The sequence below is a fragment of the Orbicella faveolata genome, unplaced genomic scaffold, assembly GCF_042242905.1.
Source record: "Orbicella faveolata isolate gen_17 unplaced genomic scaffold, um_ofav_v1 contig_25, whole genome shotgun sequence".
Taxonomy (NCBI): Eukaryota; Metazoa; Cnidaria; class Anthozoa; order Scleractinia; family Merulinidae; genus Orbicella; species Orbicella faveolata.
Window position 1 is genome coordinate 22,974,735 of NW_028301553.1, and position 19,970 is coordinate 22,994,704.

At 40.2% G+C, this 19,970-nt stretch overlaps 2 protein-coding genes across 2 annotated transcripts; one reads left to right on the forward strand and one right to left on the reverse strand.

The window, feature by feature from the left end:
- Positions 1 to 552: 552 nt before the first annotated feature.
- LOC149109517 (striatin-interacting protein 1 homolog) lies at positions 553 to 9,565 on the forward strand. Its single transcript, XM_089294434.1, has 4 exons — positions 553 to 3,794; positions 4,671 to 4,739; positions 5,780 to 5,882; positions 6,875 to 9,565. The coding sequence occupies exons 1-4, from the start codon at positions 3,703 to 3,705 to the stop codon at positions 6,929 to 6,931; spliced, it is 321 nt and encodes a 106-aa protein (XP_089150560.1). The 5' UTR covers positions 553 to 3,702; the 3' UTR covers positions 6,932 to 9,565.
- A 1,854-nt stretch (positions 9,566 to 11,419) lies between these two features.
- On the reverse strand, positions 11,420 to 19,946 carry LOC149109518 (cysteine repeat modular protein A-like). Its single transcript, XM_089294307.1, has 6 exons — positions 19,839 to 19,946; positions 18,083 to 18,145; positions 17,727 to 17,935; positions 16,691 to 16,816; positions 13,739 to 15,295; positions 11,420 to 12,827 (listed from the first exon to the last, which is right to left on the reverse strand). The coding sequence occupies exons 5-6, from the start codon at positions 15,225 to 15,227 to the stop codon at positions 12,223 to 12,225; spliced, it is 2,094 nt and encodes a 697-aa protein (XP_089150433.1). The 5' UTR covers positions 15,228 to 15,295; positions 16,691 to 16,816; positions 17,727 to 17,935; positions 18,083 to 18,145; positions 19,839 to 19,946; the 3' UTR covers positions 11,420 to 12,222.
- Positions 19,947 to 19,970: the final 24 nt, after the last annotated feature.

Consider the following 19,970-nt stretch of genomic DNA (forward strand, 5'->3'; position numbering starts at 1 on the left):
TAAGGTAACTCTCCACTGTGCCTTTCGTTGTGTTCAAGTCATAAATTAAGGTTGCGCTGTCCTGTTGCATAGCAACAAACGTGACCCACTTTTTACCATCAATTGCATCTATCTTAAAAACAAAGCCGGTGACCCCATATTTTATATATCTACACTGCTCCTCTCAGAGTCGAGCGCTCTATAAATTTATTCTGTTCAAGTTCAAGAAGTATATATATATATATATATATATATATATATATATATATATATATATATATAAAACGGTTATAAAATGCCTCAAGCCAACAAAGAATGCCACTGCGTCAGGAGGATCAATGAAGATTCACAGTCCAAGCCTCACCGCAAAAATGAATTTAAAAACGTTTGATAAAGCAAGGACGGACAACTTCTGACGGTAAAAAAAGTTAAAAAGTTAAAAATTTAATAGAAAAACGTTTCGGTCTTAGACCTTCATCAGTTACCTGGTAACTGATGAACTTTTAACTTAAAAAGTTAAAAATTTAATAGAAAAACGTTTCGGTCTTAGACCTTCATCAGTTACCTGGTAACTGATGAAGGTCTAAGACCGAAACGTTTTTCTATTAAATTTTTAACTTTTTAACTTTTTTTTACCGTCAGAAGTTGTCCGTCCTTGCTTTATCAAACGTTTATACATATATATATATATATATGTCTGAATTTATGAAAACCGTGTTAAAGACTTTGCACCAAAATAGCGGGCATGTTTTTGGAAAATCGGTTAGAAAATGTACATAAATATGGCCATGTCGTACCGAGAGTGCTATCTACCTCGTGTACTCTTAACAGAGTCCATACCATGCCTATACAAGCCTTTGAAGTCGCTGCAAATGAGTCGAACGAGCGAAACAAAGCTAAATTAGAGCTTACATTGATCATTTGGTTCGCCGCGGCACTAATTTAGACAGGCTTAACCTCTGCGATTTCACCTAAATGACCTCACTATGTCTTTACTGTGGGTTTAATTAGCCAGTCACGCTAACAAGAGCATGGTAGGCAGTGGAATCGGTTATTTACCTCTATATTTCAGCCAAAAAGTAGCCGTTACGTGACATGTCATCTCAATATCTGACCGGATTCGCAAAAACATAGCCATAGAATTTGACTTGTCACTGATAATCTTGCTACAATTCTGTCCCAGAGCTAGCTTTCCACGAGGCTTATCGTAGCTCAAATAGCAGCAAATAACTCTCCTGTATGCCTTTTGAGGCCAGGAAGACTAAATTCACCGTCTTTTCGTTGAATCATGAATTGTACAATTGAATTAAGAGTGCTTTTAACATGAAATTGGAGTCTAAATCAACACGAACGTACAGATATCAAAACCGCGGCGGAGAGCCAATCTATTGCTTTCTAAAGGCCTGCATCGTCCTAAATGGACTGAACAAGAGCTTTCTACATTGAGAATCGATTGAAATTCAGACAAACTAGGCCATAGTTAGCAGTAAGCGAACACTCAACATGTTGTCGTTACGTCAATTATCGCCCGGAAGCCACGCAAATAAATTTCTTCCGCGCTAGCAAATCACAGACAGTTCTGATACTTAGCTAAGCCGAGAACGCCTAAAATTGATAAAACAAGGAAATTCTACTCACGATCAGCGCTTGAACTCATGTTCTTCTCTCTCCTCGTGGCCATGTTTTGCTGGCAAATAGCAATGTCCCGGATGTACTTCAATTTTGTCGAGCGCGGAATGGCACATCCAGATTTCAACAGATTTTTTTTCTAAGTCTTAAGTTACATCAAAGTTCAAAGCAAATGACGCCAACAGCAGCTAGAAATGTCTAGTCCATTGCACGTCTAAGCCCTAAATTGATGTGGCTAAAGAGTTTTGCTGTCTAAAGCAAGCACAACATTATCACCACAGGGCAAACGGCCTTCTGTTACGGGACTAAATGTGACCCGTACAGTTTACACATCTCCTCAGGCCCGCCACACCTACGATAATAGACGACGCTTAATAGCAAATCGTTAGACTTGGGCCTTCATTGGACTTAATGATGTCCTCGGGCAGACTTCCTTCAGACAGCAAATACAGAACGCTAATCGGTCGCTCCTTGTCAGAGTCACCGCGCGAACTGAATTCATACGAGTGTAGCCTGGACTAAAATTCACGCAAATTGAAAAGGGGGTGGTCGATAAATGATGAAAAAAAAAAATACCTAAATAAATGAAACATGCGGCAGGGAGTTTCTACATTCCATGCTAGGTAAGATTTACAAGTTGCTGTCATAGCGAAAGCAGAAAAAAAAAACGAAAAAAAAACAACTAAATCAAAAAACACTTGATTCAGTCTTTAACACCGTTTTCATAAATCCAGACATAATATATATATATATATATATATATATATATATATATATATATATATATATACTTCTTGAACTTGAACAGAATAAATTTATAGAGCGCTCGACTCTGAGAGGAGCAGTGTAGGTAATAAACAATGGTATCAAGACTTCAATTCATCGTTTTATTGCGACAACGCTGTTTCGTATGGTCAAAGGATGACCACACTCATCAGGCAATATCAACGAATGACCGTTAAATTTCACAAACTGGCAATTAAAAGCTAACTTTAGTTTGCTATGAGATATAAAAACAGTTGCTATGATATGGAAAAACAGATGCTATATAACATTGAAAAACTGGCAATAACAAAAAAATAAAATAATAATAATAATAATAAAAAGTAAAATAAGAATAAAATAAGAATAATTTATTCTTATTCTTATTTTAGATAAGTAACATTCATACAATGCTTTGGCTATATGTTTCACCTCACTTACATGTTTCTACATTAACTTGATCCATTCATTCACTAAAGGAAATTCTACTCCAATCAACAGTGTCTCCAATTTCCATGATGAGGGACTTTTGTAAGTTTATCAATCCAGCGCATAATTTGAGAACTTTTTCCGTTCAACTTCTCAGGTAATGTGGAGCAAAGGTCAGAATGTTAATCTTTCAGACTTGCATTTGCTCTTTGCACATGAATTCTGCACCATGCAATTGTCTTGGGTAGCTCAATTTCTCTCATTCAATTTCCCATTAACAGACCTCCGTTTAAATCTGTACTTCTCCATTTAAATCTGTACTTTTGAAAGTCATTATTTTCGTATTTTCGCCTACATGTTTCTGTTGTTAAACATTTCAAGCTCAATCACATTTATCAGGTGAGATATATAAGAAGCAAATAGTGCTGCAAAGAGGTTTGAGTAAAAGGACACTGTCATTCAATTTGGTTAAATCCGAATTTTACCTAATTCCATAATTTGTAATTTAATCGACCCAACAAGCATTTTTGCCTTTGCTTTTATCGTGTATAAAAACTGAAGGAGATGATGATGATGATGATGATGATGATGATATGTATTTCAAACAATGGAACCTTCAAATAAACATTATTTGAAGTTTTCTTACGAAGCACTTAATACGGGCATTGAAACTATTTGCGCTTGTCTGTGTTCACGGTATAATTCTTTTCATTCCAAGAAACAATTTGAAATCTGCCTCTTCCTGCCACACGTGTAACACACGTGTAACAGAAAAAGCTCTTACTCACAAGCTGATAACAAGCTCGTATGAAAAGTTTTCTTGTATTAACTCAAACGAGCGCCTTCTCCGTGCAAACGTTCGTATATTAATGAAGTGGTTGTTCTCGTCACTAGTTTGAGTTCATGAGTCAGCACCTCGTATTTGCCAACTGCATTGCTCTGATCCTCAAGTTCCTCAACCAGAACATTTCTGCTTTCATCGCCTCTAAGAACACGTGAGTATCCTAATACTCTTTGGGGTTTGAAATGTTGATTTTTGGTTGATCTGTAATGGGCGAATTGCGGAGATGACGTGAGTAAAGTTGCTGTGTCGGTTCTATCGAGTACTGCGTCTGCGATCTCACAAGTGAACTTGATGCATTGGACATCATGGTTCGCGTTTGAAAAAAGCTCTGCCTGTCGGCCATTAACCCTTTAAACATTTGCTGCCCCTACGCATTTCCTGTTTAGGTAGTGGGGGAAGCTGTTAAAATATCAAGCAAATTCATCCCGTCCTTAATTGTCGTGACCACTCTGCTTTATAAAGCATTTGAAATTTGATGTTGATCAAAAATTGGCTAACACAAAAATTGCTACTACTTTTTAAGGAAGTGCGTATTTTCTATTCTTATTTGTGACTGATTCTCTCTTTGAGATTGCAGTTTGGCTTTCAAATACAAACTAAGTTCTGTGTGGGGAATATGGCTAATTTGAAGCTCTCTTCTCTGTTCCTCCTCTGAACTCAAGACAAGAACTTTTTAGAAACGAATTTTCATAGTTATCCTTCTAAATGGCGTTCTCCATGGGTTGATACATCCTCAGGACGAAAGGCTCAAAATTGTGATGTGGGTAAAGCACAAAAGTAATGACGAAAAAAAGTCATTGGAGACGTTTTCAGTTTTCTGAACCGGTGAAAAAATGATCAAAAACTTCTTTGTAAGGCTAGTTGCCTATCAGCAAATGTTTTCATACTTCTCATTTAACCTTTCGAGACCAAATTTTCTCCGTGTCTGTTGTGGAGGGGCGCCAGTTATCCATTGTAAAAGAACACATTATGTATGTGTTCGCAGAAAATAACTTTTGTAAAAGGATTTATCGCTTTCTTTTGTTAGCATTCCTCAGTTGGATTTCCCTGCTTGTATCTTAGGAGACCCTTCGGAACTAACCGCGCTAAGAGCCTGGTAAGTTGCGTCTTACAACAAAAACTAACAATTATAAGATCTTAATGTATATTAAGGGTGCTATGGCTATATAAGCCACCATTGGTCTCCATTTAAGGGAGATGGGGCTATAGAAGAAACCATGGGACTCGTTTTTAGAGGAGAAGGGCTATCAACGACACAATGGGTCTCGTTTAAAGGGGAAAGGGCTATAGAAGACACAATGGGACTTGTTGTAAGAGGGGGAGGCTATGAAAGACATGATGGGTCTCGATTTAGTGGGGGGAGGGGGAACTATAAAAGACATAATGGCTCTCGTTTTAAGGGGGAGACGCTATAGAAAACACGATGGTTTCGTTTTAAGGGGAGAGTGGCTATTTAAGAGGCTGTCTCTGTAAGAACCGACCACTGATTTTACTTCGAAAATTCGATTTTTCTCATAAGCTGGGTTTTCGAAGCCCTTACCTAGTCAATCACTAAAATGAGTTTTATTTCGTGTAAAATTCCAATTGAAGTTTTCTAGGATTGATTGAAGTTCGGTCCGTTCGACACAAGTTTCATACCCGCCGAAACTGGAAAAATAGCACATATTGCCGGCGCTCTAAATATAATATTCGCTCAAAAGTCCTAATTCTTTTTTTCAACTATAGATATATCACAGCAATTTTTCCTTTATTATGGTGGGTCCCATGCTTGTATAATAGTTTTGACCAGTTCCTTGTTTGTTTTCTGTTACTCTACGTTGAGGCCCCATTATTGGGCGAATGGTTTTGATTCTGGTTACTGCACTCTGACTGAATCGAACCACCAAAGCTGGACAAACACCTATACATTAATGTCTACTAAATCCATAAGGCATCATTTCTAGTTAACACTGCTGTTCCTCTCTAAAAGAGATGGGTAAAATAGCCAAAGTAGGGTGGAAACTGAGAACACATGCCTGCTTAGAGAAATGTGGCCCATGTGTTACGGTAATTTGGTTGGTTACCTACATTTGTGCCCTCCCGTCTACCTACTTACCTGCCTACCTACCTGCCTACCTACCTACCTTTGATTGGCAGGAAAATGCGGACCAAGAGGCTTGTTGCTAGAGAAAATTGTTTTCTTGTACACCTTGTGCGTATCCTGCAGAAACTTACCAAATGGAAACATTCGCTAACAATGGTAGGTCTGGTTCAGTTTTGAGTTTTCCTTTTATTCCATATAATGTCCGCTCGCTTTGAAAAGGTCTCGCCTACATTCAGCCTTTAACCGCAAAATGAAGAGTACTAGAGTTAAGTACACCTCAATAGCTTTCGCTTGAATGTCACACTTTAGGATTTTCTCCACATACTCAAAAATTAGAACCACCATGTACAGCCTAATAAACAGCACCACAGGAAAGTACTGCCCAGCAGCATTCATTTGAATGATCACACTTCAGGATTTCATCCAAAGATACCAAAAGGCCATTTTACAGCTCTGTGCTTAGTTACCTGGCCCATGGATGCAGGCGAGGCTGAAGGTGACCTGACTTTGGTACAGACCTCTCTGCTTTTCTTATTTAAATGCCAACTATTTAGCATAAGAACAAGCTGATTTACACAACAAAACCAGTGAGGTCTATATCAAAACAAGGTCACTTTCAGCCTCGATGCCATTCAGAGGCCAGGTCACTAAGCAGACAACCGTAAAATTGTCTATTGGAACCGTCTTGTACCGCATAATAAACAGTACCACAGGAAAGTCCTGCTCTGTGGCTTTCATGTGTGAATGGCCTCACTATAGGATTTCATCCACTGACTCAATAGTTAGAACCACCTTGCACAGCAGTTCAAGTACAGTACCACTGGAAAGTACTGCTCACCAGCTTTCATTTGAATGGCCACACTTAAGATTTCATCCATAGATTCAAAAGGTACAATTACCTTGGCCCTCGCCCCATTTCCGAGCAGATAAAACACCGAAAATCCCGTTCCTCGGTCTTTCTTTGCTTCCAAACCCCACGGAAACGCTTGCCACGCAGGCTAACATGGTTAGAACTGTGCTGACTAAAGTGACTCGAAGCCCTGCCTCGTTGTTCACCAGATTGAAGTTAAAGCGACTGAACTGGTCCTGTCTGAAGCTGTTTTATATGTTTTAGCTCACCTCACGGTGACTTTTTGATTCGCCTTCAGCTGTTGAAAGCTCAGACCAAACATTTGGTAAGAGAAACTGGAGGAAAAGCAACATGAAGACCATGCTGGCCATTTATCAGAAATTTCGACATCGGTTGAACGACGACTGGACCTATGGTAACAGTGAGTTGCTAGAGGCTACGGATATAAAGAAGCTATCTCCTGCTATTTTGGTCCCCTGTAAAATGCTAAAAGATGTCTTTCAATCAAGGAAAACCCAAACATAATGAAGCCGTTTATTTACTCAAGACCGTGTTACTGTACTGAGACTAAATACTGTCTTCTTCTGTTACGGATGGAAAGGATGGAGCCTAAAATTTTTAAATTCTCGCAGGTCATATTGACGCCATGGCTACAAATGTACTATGGATGACTTTTCCTGCAAAAAATCGATTGCTATCTTTCTCCTACATTTCAAGGAATGTTTCGACACGAGTAAATGATTACTGAATACCATTTCTTTGTAGTTTTGGACGGAAAACAGCAAAATCCCCATGTAGTAGTAGTAGTAGTAAACTTTATTTAAGTGTCAGTCGTTCTAGCGTTTTACACACTAATTGGTGACACTAATTAAAGAAAAATTAAGAAAAAAAAACATTAGAATTTTGTGAAAATTGATTCCCTTATTTTAAATAAAACTCTAGTTAAAAACATATTTAAAAACATACACTTATTCTAAACAGAACTCTAGTTACAAACGTACTTAAAAACATACACTGATTACGTGATTATGAGTACTTTCTAAATTAACTATTTCATAAATAACAGTTCTTGCAGCCCCCTTCTTCAATTAAGTAATTTCAGTTAAGTTTCTTTTCCTTATCCGACGTTTAAAAGTACTCACACTATCCATACCACGTTCCTCCTTTGTCAACTTTGACCACAAAAAAGGTCCAAGATATTTCAGAGAATGACAGAGCCCACTTAAGAATAAAACTTGAAGATAGGCCTCGTGTAAGAACGGTTAGGCCGTTACTTAGGACGAGGTAGTAAAATAACGGGGCGCCGTCAGTTGGAGTTACATTCTTCGGTTTGTGGTAATGGTGTGGTTCCATTTTGATTTTTTAGGGCCGGCAACAACAACAACAACAACACAACCTTTATTTGTACTCATTGTACATAAATATAGTGAAATGAAAGAGGTCCTAGTTCTCTTGTATTTTTAACTCGGATAATGGCTATGCCAGCTGGTTCTCCTACTGCCAGGTTTACTATGTTTATTTGAATTATTTGTTTCTTATATTCGGTCGGCCACACTAGCCTTTGTGCTTTGAATACTGCCAGGGTAAGTAAGGTAATTTATTTTTATAATTCATGTCTCATATTGAAAAATGCCTGTAATGGAGCCCCTTCTAAGTTTTGCGAGTTTATTACTGTTGTTAGAGCACTGGTCCGGTATCGCAGAGGTAATGGGCTCGACTGCTGCACAAGCCTGATTTTTTTGCAGGCTATATTTTCACTACTGCTCAAGTAGTGTTAATAACTGCGAGGTCACATACATGCTCATTCTTTAGTCCGCAGTTCAAATATATGATTTCATAGATTCACATTCATCTAAGTTTTTAATCAATTTAGCAGATCTCGACGCGCGCCCGTGGGATTTCCAAGCAGAGGAATGCGCGTTGCGCGCATGCGTCGACCGCTTCAACAACAGGCGATATGGCATTTAGAATGGAGACCGGTTAGGCGATAACTGTGAAGACGACGAGTATCTACCAGTAGATAACGACGTGTTGAGCGTCCTGGGAGAAAAGATCGAGTTAAGTAGCGAGTTTAAGAATAACTACGAGCGATGGCTTGACCGTGAGGTGTTCTCGGTGTCAATAGGCTGGGACCAGCTTTGTATCTGTGAGACGTTATGAGTGTAAGAATATACCACGGAAAATTGCTGTCAAGCAAATGAGCTGTTTCTCAGACACTTCAATCTCAGGGAATGAAGTTCCGCTCATGGGCATTCAATGCACTGGCAACACGCATACCGTCGTTCTTAACTTGAGATACGAGAAGTACTGCTAAGCAACTTCTTGGTTTTTCGTCAAAACGCTTGCCAGAGGTTAGACTCGGAGGTTAGAAAGTACTATGTACGTTATTTGGTAGGAAAGAGGTACTTCCTAAGTCTGACTAAAGAACAATAGTTTCGTTATCCCCTTCATTGTTTTCTTGACTTCTCCGTTGTTCCTTGTAGAAAAATGTAATTTGTGATGATCTTAAATTAGCATAAATTACTATTTTGCCGGCACGGACCAGAGGGCTGGGTACGGGTTTGAGGTGCGCAGTGTATAGTGGGATTTGAGTTTGTAATCGGTGACAGTTGGCGAGGTGAGACATTTTATGGCCAGCCTTTGCCGTGTTTAGGTTAAGTTTGGTTTTCTTTTAATAATATCATCAGTTGTAATCCACTGTTGTACGTTTATTTAGTTCTCTTATTGCTATTATATCGCTGTATAAAGCCTTAGGTTTATTACTCTACAGTACTGATGTTAACTAAGGATACCCTAAAACCCCGAGGGTTGCACCACTGCCTTGGTCGGGGGTACACGTTCCCAATTTTCTCCACTTGCTGGTTTTAGGGTTTTTGTGTCCGGCTTTGGTGCACTTAGCAATTGTCTTTTTATTCATAGCTTGTATTATATGCTGAGATGGAATAAACGGGACGATGGCTTGGCTGGCCAACGCACCCAATTTAATCACTGTCTAGTGTGTCCGGATGTGTAGTGGAGGCAAAATGGTTTTGTTTTCATTAGTCTTTAAATAAAGAAGGCACGGAGCTATCAAACAGAAATAATAATTGTGTTTTGACTAATGCCTGTCTTTCACTTGGTCAGCGATCATACTGCTGTTTATCCATGACACTGATCCATGGATGTTTGTGGTTGTGGCTGGGAAACGCGAGTTCAGCGCGATACATCACCATCACTATCTCGTTCGCCATCACCGTTATCACCGCCGTCACCATCACCACAGCATTTTTCTTGTCCAACTTTTCGTCGTCATTTTCACTGTCGTGGTGATCGCCACCACCATCACCATCACCATCACCGTCACCATCACCACCACTATCACCATTACCACCACCACCACCACCACCACCACCACCATCACCGTCACAATCACCATCTCCTTGACCATCATCGTTACCACCACCACCGCCATCACCGTTACCATCACCATCACCGTCACCACCACCACCATCACCGTCAACATCACCATCACCTTTACCATCACCGTTACTACCACTGTCACCGAGACCGTCACCGTCATCACCAGTAGCGTCACCATCATCATCGTCATCAACATCATCAACAAGAACAACAACACCGACGTATTTCCCGTCCTCGTTTTCATCTTGAATATCATTCTGTGACGTATTTTAGCTTGGGGCGCGAGAGTTTGTATATAAACAATATTCTCCATTTGGTGGGAAATTATGCTCGGATATTTGTCCGCGGACATTATCTGTTCCGAGAAGCGAACAGATAATGCTCACAGCTCACAGTTTTCCTCGAGCTTTGCTCTCGGAAAACTGTGAGCTTCGAGGAACTGATAATGTCCAAGGGCAAATATCCGAGCATACTTTTAAAGCCAAATGGAGACTATTGTATTTATTATCTTTCAAATAGTTTTCGCAATGGGCATTTGGGGAATATCACCGGATATTCCCCAGTTTTAGTTGGGGAATATTCAGTCACGTGATACGTTTAGACCAATCGCGTGCGAGCGAAAATTGTTGATGGATTACAATACCGGATATTCCGAAGTTTTTGCTGGGGCATATTCCATCACGCGATGCATTTAGACCTATCATATTTGATGGATTTTGAACATTTTTAAAACATGTGCTCGGATGTTGTAAGGCCAATGATTAGTTACTTGATTTGCATTTTTAGATCAAGTGTCTTTGTAGTCAGGAATTTCTATGCACCATTTCTGTATCGGCTAGCGGAATTCTTGAGCTCAAACGGTCATCGGTTTCCACTCGATTTTTAAACGATCTCGGATTAAGCAATGTGTTATATTTTTAAACGCAAAAATTTCTCATCCTGCTCTGTAAACAGTGCCCATATCGTCAAAACCCTACCTTATTTTCATGGTGGATGATGTGTTGCTTGCTTCCTTTGTGGTTATGGGTTGAAAGACGGGATGCATTGAAATCGCTGAAATCGCGATATATGCCATATCGGTGCACTGATCACGCAAATAGAATTCCCTGCTGCCGCTAAAATTGACAACCCGCCTTCCGCTAACAATGTTCAAAATATTCATAACCGAAAAGCTTTGTCACAACCACAAAACACATTGCTATGATAAGCAATTTGGCTTTCGACAACGTTGCTCCACTGCTTTACAGTACGTTCTCCAGTCCGTTCGTTAAGTCAGGAACTGACAGTGAAAATGTTCGCGGTTTTAGAAGCGCTTTTTCAAAACTTTCAGTGTAGTTTATGCGAGACACATGAGACTTCTTGTACTTTTAACTGCATTTTACGTATAGTTTGACTTAATTTAGTAACAGAACTCGTTTGATACATTTCGTTTGATAATTTTTTGTTATTCTTGCTTAATATTTACATCTACAAAATTACTTGTGTATAGTCTAAGTTCCTAAATTTCTTCACTTGCTTTGTAACGTTTCACAAATTTTAGAGAAGCGTTTCCATGGGTGGCAGCAAGTCTAACAGTTACTTGGACATGATAAATGCGATTGAGATGGATGTTAAAATTCTGATGTCTTCATGTCACATTAAAGAAATACTAACACTAATACTACATTTCTGAACAGCACGTACAAGTTTTTGGTGCAAACTGAAGTTGATAAATATCGGTAAAATGGAGGACACCTCTTAAAAGTTGCTTCTGGTTCGCTTAAAAAAAAAACGACTAAGTACTGCCAAAATCTTAATATCGCAGAAATATTTTATAAATGGTAACTGTCTTTGAAACTCCAATCTTTTGCGGCATGACTTTTACTTTGCAGATCACGAGAAACCTGTCGAAAAAGAAACTGACGTTAACGGTCTTTGAGAAGAAAAGGCAATTATAGTTAGCAAGAGCACGTGAGCCGGTAGATCCTGTATAGCAATGATAACTTCTAATCCCTACCTCCATCAAAATCGGGTGGAGCTTCTGTGATAATGTGATCTACACTGTATTCAACAGGTTCATCTGAAGATCGGTAACCAAACTAAAACTTTCGAGCCTAATGAATTTCAAATTGTATTTGAATTTTCTTTACAAGGGATATACTAACCTCAGCTTATTATATTAAACGACCAGAATTTTACGACCTAAGGTATATTAGAGTGATGTCACAAAGGTTTAGAATTCCGTCTCAATCACTGTCTCATAAACCATCAGATCAGTGTGGGAGAAGACGTCAGTAGCTCTGTTTGTGTCCCTTGGTGACACTTTTTCGAGATTTTCCTGGCGCCAGGGTATTTATGGCTCGACTTCAGCTCTACTGGATCGTAAACGCCCACCCTTCCATATTTCGTTGTGGCATCAACTACCTCAATTTCTACAGTTTTTGATTGAGAGACACTGCCGTCCAGAGTTTTCGTCGTTTCAAGATCGTGTCCACAATTTCCTTTTCCTAGAATGGCTCCCAGTTTCCCATTAACTTTTACCGGAGCGACATTGACGGGCCTTTCTTTTTCCCCAGATTGTAACTGCTCCTTACTACTACCGTCGGCGTTGGCATTCGTTGACACATCATCGTCTTCGTTTCCTTCAAGAGTGACATCAACAGCCCCGCTGTCCTGCACAGCGGCTGTGACCGTTGGCAGGTCAACTTTTCCAGTATCTAACTGGTTGTTTGTTAGGTTTGTTTCAGCTAAACCACTGATATCCCCAGGCAAACTGATGAGAGGAAGAATTAAGGCCAGACAGCAAGAAAACGACCACTGAGGATTTTTGCGCCATTCTCGGAGAAAACCATATATGTGCGCAACGTACTGGACTAAAAAAATAACAGACAAAAGATTTACGATACATTTTATGCCTTAAAAGGAGCATGTGACAAGATTTAATATTGCTTTAAAATACTGAAAAAGATATTGGAAGTTAACTAAACCCAAACATAATAGTTCCGTTTTGTTAAAAATTGTTTCGCAATGTAGCAAAACTATAAATAAGTCTTTTTGGCCAAGGATGCCAAGGATTGAAAAGGATTGTAGCTTGAAAAAATGGGCCAACTTTTCTAAGTTTTACTCTTGAGCTGTGGAATAGCCAAACAGAGGTTACGATCTGCTTCCCCTTTGAGAAAATAGCTTGATATATTTGTTTTGGTGTTTTAGGCACACTTTAGTCATGAGCAATGGTACTTGACGGTCCTTGGTGTTAATTTGACCTCCAAACCATAAAAATCACCATGACTACCATGCCTGGTACAAGTGCCATGCCAGATCATTCCTTTAAACTTGAAGAAAACAATAACTTGTTTTCTTTGTTTCGATTTTTGAAATATTGGATTTTATGCTTTTTTGGCATCGTTGGATCACTATTCATTTAATGGAATTTAAGTCTCCACTTTTCAAAAATGATACTTTTATCGCGATCAGTGCGTTAACAGTTCCAGTATGATGCCGGAGATTGTGACATCCGAATCCTTGTTGGTGCTGTTGTCTTCTGATGGATAAATTTACGACTTCTTTTGGACTTTCTCGAAAAGTTTGGAAATCACCTGCCTGTTATGCCATATGTCAAGCTTTCGTTCTGGATATTTTTTTTTCATGCACCATTAATTAATGTTCCATTAAACGTATTAATGTTCCATTGATTAGTAGGTTGGTTGCGCACAAAAGCGAATCTGGAGAAACGGTTTAGATCATTTGAGTATACTGTATATCTTTAAAGATGAATAAATCTTACAGGCAAGGAGACCAATGACCAATGTATTTGCGCCAATAACTAAGATGTTGAGAGTCACTGTGTCCAGGTCGGAATCAGTCGAAGAGGGAAGCTGCTCTGCAGGGATTTTGCTAACAGCCCCAACACCCAGGTTAAAAACAGTAACAGCAAGGGACGTGGTCATTAATTGGTTTTCAAACGCGTCTTTTATTGGGCAATTCCAAGCAAAAAGGACACCATACATGCCAGCGATGACCCATGCCAAGCCAATGTAGGACCTGCTTTCTTGTCCCACAAGAATGAGCCCAGATGTAACGATGACTTTACGAGACATCTCTACTAATTCCCAATACCACGAGGAAGCCTTGTAGTTTTCGTAGAGGAAATGCATCGCTTTGATAATTTCGCTGCTAGAACTTGGATTGTCAGATTTCTCGCCGTTTTCTGTATCAATTATTGTCCTTCGCTGCTTCCAGAGAGTGACGAATGCAGTGATAGGAAGGGCAAGTACATAGACCGTGGAAAGGAACGCCACCATAACCAGCTTTTTGTACCGGTGATCATCACAACGTATGCTATAGTCTGACTTTACGTACTTCGCACAGATCTCTTCTCTCACGTCTTGGCAAAGCTCCCTACAGGCAAGTGGCAGGACAGTAGCTGTCTTGGAACACGTGCTCAAGTAGGTGACATACAACAAGAAAAATAAATTCTTGCATACGGCTTCTTTCAGCTGTGCGATTTTATCCCACTTCTCTTCCAGAGTGCCTTGTCTTAATATGATCGCTTTGCGCACTGCATAAATTACGCCTGAAATGACAATAATAATAGCATTTATTGCCATTATTGCAAACAAGTTTGCAAAGGCATCCGCTTTCATGCTAGGAAAAAGGCAGTGCACAGGCGCCATCTGAAGAACGTTAAATTGGAGTACGCCTGAATAATAACCTATGGTTTGTAGGGACTCAGGCCATTTTATGTACGAGAACGCTTCCAAACAACCATAAGTGACTTGGTAAAAGCCAATTGCGATCTTGATTTTGGATAAAAACATGTCTATAACGGATGGCTGGTCTTCTCTTCCCTGTTTCTTCCTTTTGCTGGTCCACACACAAAAAGCGGTGATCACCAAGAAAACAGCAAATATGATTGCCAGCTGTCCAGCCGTCCACGCCTTTGATGGACATTTGGTGCACTTATGGAGTTGTTTATAGTACCCTTGCTGGCATACACTACAGAGCGGGCCTGTGTAACCATCCTTACAAGTGGAATCTATGCCACCCTCACAAGACTCTTTCTCTGGGCACTGATAAGGGGTTGGTAATGCAAACGGGTATTGCACATCATCCTGGCCTAATGCTGGCGATGCTGCTACGAGGTTGGCTATATAAATTCTGTAGCGATCTTTGCTTGTCTTGTTTCTCCATCTCCACCAATAACCAGGATTCAAAGCTGCGTACTCGTCTTGGCATTTTAGTTCGAGTCCACATTTTTCGCATCTCCCGAACATATGATTTCGATAGTAGCCTTCCAAGCATGGGCAGGCACGTAATCCAGCGAAGAAGTCCGTCTGCGTCCCTATCGATTATTGAATAAGAAAAACGTGTTAATTTTGGTTTGTCTCTTCAAACGTTTGGTTAACGTTTCGCATTCGCAACCGTCATGCCTCTAAGACTCGTTCGAACTCTAGCCTCTGGGCTGCAGAAACCGGTACCTGGGATGGCTTTCAAAATTTCCAGCCATTAATCTGATGTCTTCTAAAATATTATATGGCAATAATCAACAATGAAAGGTTATGGTGTCGTACTGGTATTCGCGTTTTCGTGGCGCCCAACGTTTGAATTAAAAAAAAAAATTACTCTTCAGTTTTATTAACGACATGTGTGTTGCCCAGAGGCTTAGATTGTGGAGCGTCTGACCGCTGTGGGACAGGGGCGCTTTTTCATGGGAGGACATGAGGTCTGGAAATTCTCCTTGTCCAATGGAAACGCGGGACCTGGTGATGTGTCTGAAGTTCTGTGCGAAATTGAACTGGTGATCACTTGAGACAAAAGATTTGTCATACTGTTATGGTATACATTCTCTGAATATCAACCCTATTGGTGAAAGACGTCATAATGATATTGCTTCAGACAGCAATCCCGAACAACTTCCTCACCGCCACAAAATACTTATTAGAGGCAAACTATAAACAGAACCGACTAATTCTGATCAACCACGAACCCACGCACATTTGACTAACAGAAGCCGGATCGAAGGGCGCCAATCACGACTTATTGTCTACAAATTCAATGACAACACTAATTACCTGACTGGCGATCAACAGTATCATGTATTCAGTGAACAATAAGCAGGGGGCACCCAGCGACAAGTTTCGATTGATATCCGTTCGGTGGAGGGTAGTTCGCCTTAAGTTTTCGGGGTCAATCTAAGAGTGCACTCGGATTTTTGTAACTGAAACGTGGCTTAAAAGATTCACAATGGGAAAATAATAGCCCCTATCTTTTTGAAAAGGGACATGTTTGCTGTTTGTGGCAGTCAAAAACGTCAGCTAGCATTTTCGGAAAGCAAGCAGTTTCCTAAAAAGTTCGTGGAAAGTTCACTTTTGCTAGCAACGTCCCAAAAAAAGATTTTGTTCCCTAAAATTTTCGGGCCATTAAAATTTCAGCTAAGGAATCCGAACAGATCAAATTCGTTTAGCTAACGGAGACATCACTTTAAACATGCTTCAAACACCATAAGGAACTCAATAATGCCTTTTTACAGCTTTTGCTTGACTTGGCTCGTTGGGTCAGTGCCCTTGAATAAGGTCAGTGGTCAGAGACTTGCGTTAGATGACTCGTGTAATGATGTCTTCTTCCGGCTCAAGCTGTGACAACGTTAGACAATGTCACCATAAACATTCCTTCTCAGGACTACACTCACCACCTTATATGACTCCTAGGTTTAAAATGTTTAGAAAAAGGGGTTTACCTAGAGGGCAAGTCTTGCAATCTTGTACTTGTGTCCCAGGTGCTTTATGAAATGCAACAAAGGAACCGTTTGGACATTTCCTGCAGCCTGTACTCACAAAGCCTGCAGCGTCGGAGTAGTAGCCTCCTGAAAAAAGGTAAATGGGGTAATTTTCAATAAACTGGGTTACTTCTTCGGCCTTCATTGACACGATTCCACAAGACGCTTGGCATTTACTTGGCTTAAGTTTATTTCGAGGATAATTGTAGCAGACATGAAGCCCTCAATCCCACTTAGCAATGTTCTTGCTTGTGAAAAAAATGACCATTATCTACCCTCGGAAGTATTTATTGCAAACAAAGGCCAGTGGGGCCGAGCAGATAATTCAAATAATCATAACATGATAAGAATCCCAACTGGCCGGAGGCAAACCATTCGGCTATTTATAAGAATGACCGAAGAGTTCAACCAGGAACAACCCCAGAACAACCCAAGCTTGTGGCTAGAGCGGGATTTGAACCCGGGTTCATGGATGCTCGTCAAAGGATTTAAGTTGTACTCATTCCAATTACAAGACTTAGAAAAGCCCTGTGTGGAATAATCTTTCCTTTTGTTTTCTTTGTTTTTCTTTTGTGTTTTGTTTTTTGAGGTATGCGTGTCTTGTCCCCATGCCATAGCTGAATGAGAAAACATATTTTGGATGATAAAACTGCTCCAGATGAAAATTATTGGCTATGAAAATACAATGGAGGGTGTGAACCTCAGGTTTGAGTTTGCGATTAAAGTATATATGAACGGATTACGTCGTAAGCAGACGAAAGTAGAAAAAACGATATCCAAAACAAATAGATTCCATTTGTCAGAGCGTGTGTACTGTGATAACGCACGGAGGACGTCAAAACGTGGTAAGAAAATCTGTCATGATACTCGGCTGTAGTTCGTAGCGTACTTCTTTGTTCTCAACACGTTTTGACCTCGTCCATTCGTAATTAGAGTGCACACGGGCTGCCAAATTGAATCTATTTGGTAAATATAAAACGAAACTTAATACAAATACCGGGTGGACATGGTATACATCCTTCAGCTCCCTGGGAAGAAGAGTTGGAAAATGTTCCCACGGGGCAGGGTATAAGGTGCAAATAATCCTTGTGCTTTTGCGGTAGTTTGGTGAATCCTGAAGCCAACAGAGCGTCGACTGTCGGTTTATCATTAATATTCGTGGGACGTTCCACTTCAACGGCGTCGGTGACGGCTTCGTTGGGATTGCTAAGAAAGACGTAAAAAAAGTCCCGCTGTTAGCGGTGGAAACATCGTCATATCCATCAAAGTGAATGGTGAACAGATCGTTTTCCAAAAACTTTCAAACAAGTTAATATAATATACTCATACATAATTATTGAGAGATCCACATACAGGTATATTATGCATCGCACAGAGGAAAATTTCAATGTCCTTGGGATTCCAGTTTTTATCAGTCTAGGATAAGTAAAAACATGAACGTTTTTACGTTTAAGCCTAGACTAAGCGAGTCAAAAACGTAAGTCGCAATTCCTGCAGTCTTCTAACAGAAGAGTCAACTCTTTTCTTAATGCTTTGTTTAAAACTGTTCAATGTTGAACTTTCTATGTCAAATGGGCTTATTTTACTCCATAGGAGGGGTGCAAGATAGCTTAAGTAATGTTTAATAAATGAGCAGGAGTGTTTTATCAAGTTTAAAACACGAGACGCAGCCGAGTGTTTTAGGACTTGATAAAACACGAATTGCGAATGTATTGAACGACTTCAAAAGCTTTACTGTACATCTATCCATTCTCACACTAATATTTAGAGTTTAGTTATTTTGGCTAAGCAAATCACAGGCGGCCCAGACGTTGAATACGATTAATACGTGACGTCATGCTGTTGGCGATTGCGTTACAATTTTAGCCGTTTATAAGACAATGTATGAGAATGCTTCGAAAGTTACTCGAATGCTACGTGTAGAAAATAATTTGAATAAAATGGCTTAACTTATGTTTGCATTGCGTTATTTTGATGTCTCTGGGTTCCTGGAGGTGGTTTAGAGCCATTTAGGCGAGTTTTACTTTCTGGCGGTTTGCTTCCCCTAAAAACAAAAAGAAAGGCGGGCGACCCACTGGCCTTACGGCCCGCACTCAAAGCTCCGTAAATTCCACAAAAATGGTCTAATCTCGTCAAAATTGCCTCATGGCAGCCGTCGATAGCTCTTCTTCCCATTCGCTTTCTCCCAAGGTTCCAAAGTTTATCTTAACCGACCGAGAATCGCTGGTTTTCCAGCTCCTGCTTTCCATTTCTGCTCCCTTTCGATCCGTAACCGATTATCTTGGCCGCAGGATTTGAATTTCTAGCTTAACGTCCTTAATCCTCAACTGAACACTCGGCAAGTGAAAACACATTTTTAGCGGAGCTCCGGCGGCCCGAAGGGCCGCCAAGCGGACCCCCATACTTATATGGGAAAGAAAAAGAAACCCAGGAATGGATTTTCTCATGGTTCTCATGGCTAGCGGTATTGCTCGTGGGCGCGTACGCGCGACGACGACGACGGCGGCGGCGGCGGCGGAGTTGCTCAACATGGCGGCCATACTCCAGCTAACAGGTTGACAGAGACATGCACTATCGGTTTGTAGCGTTACTCTTTGATATCCATGTTATGGTCAATTGACATGTGTCAAAACAAGGTATCCGCTGACCAGTATGATGTAACCATATCGCGGGCTCAAGTTTAGAGCTCATCGAGGTCACGTGTTTTTTGAAGTTAACCGCTGACCAAGTGCTAGTTTTTTATTAGATCGCGGGCTCATGTCAGCTTAACTTGCTGGCTGGGTTGTTCAGAAGTCTGTTAACGCTAACCCAAGGTTATAAAAGTTAACCGATGTATAAATTTTCTTGTATACAAATGTTTTCCACTGCTTTTTATGTATTTTGAGGACCTTGAGATAATTGAAACTCAAAACAGAAGGCCAAGCAACAGAAATGGAAAACTCCACCGTAAAGTTTCAAAACTCAAATTAAAATTCTCGCCTATCTTGGGTTAGCTTAATCGGGCTTTGAACAACCCGGACCAGGAGCTCCGCGTTTAGGCTTGGCTAAATCTATATATTATTTGTTATTGTTGTGTTTGTTGGGTATAAATACAAACATGATACATTACAATTTAGAGTCCAGTTTGCTTATGTTGATGAAAGTGCTGAGGCTCAATTTGTTCAGGTTTGCTCGATGCAAAAAACTTGAAATAAGGGAGAGAAATTTTGTTAAATAAAATAAACAACAAACAAAGTTCAAA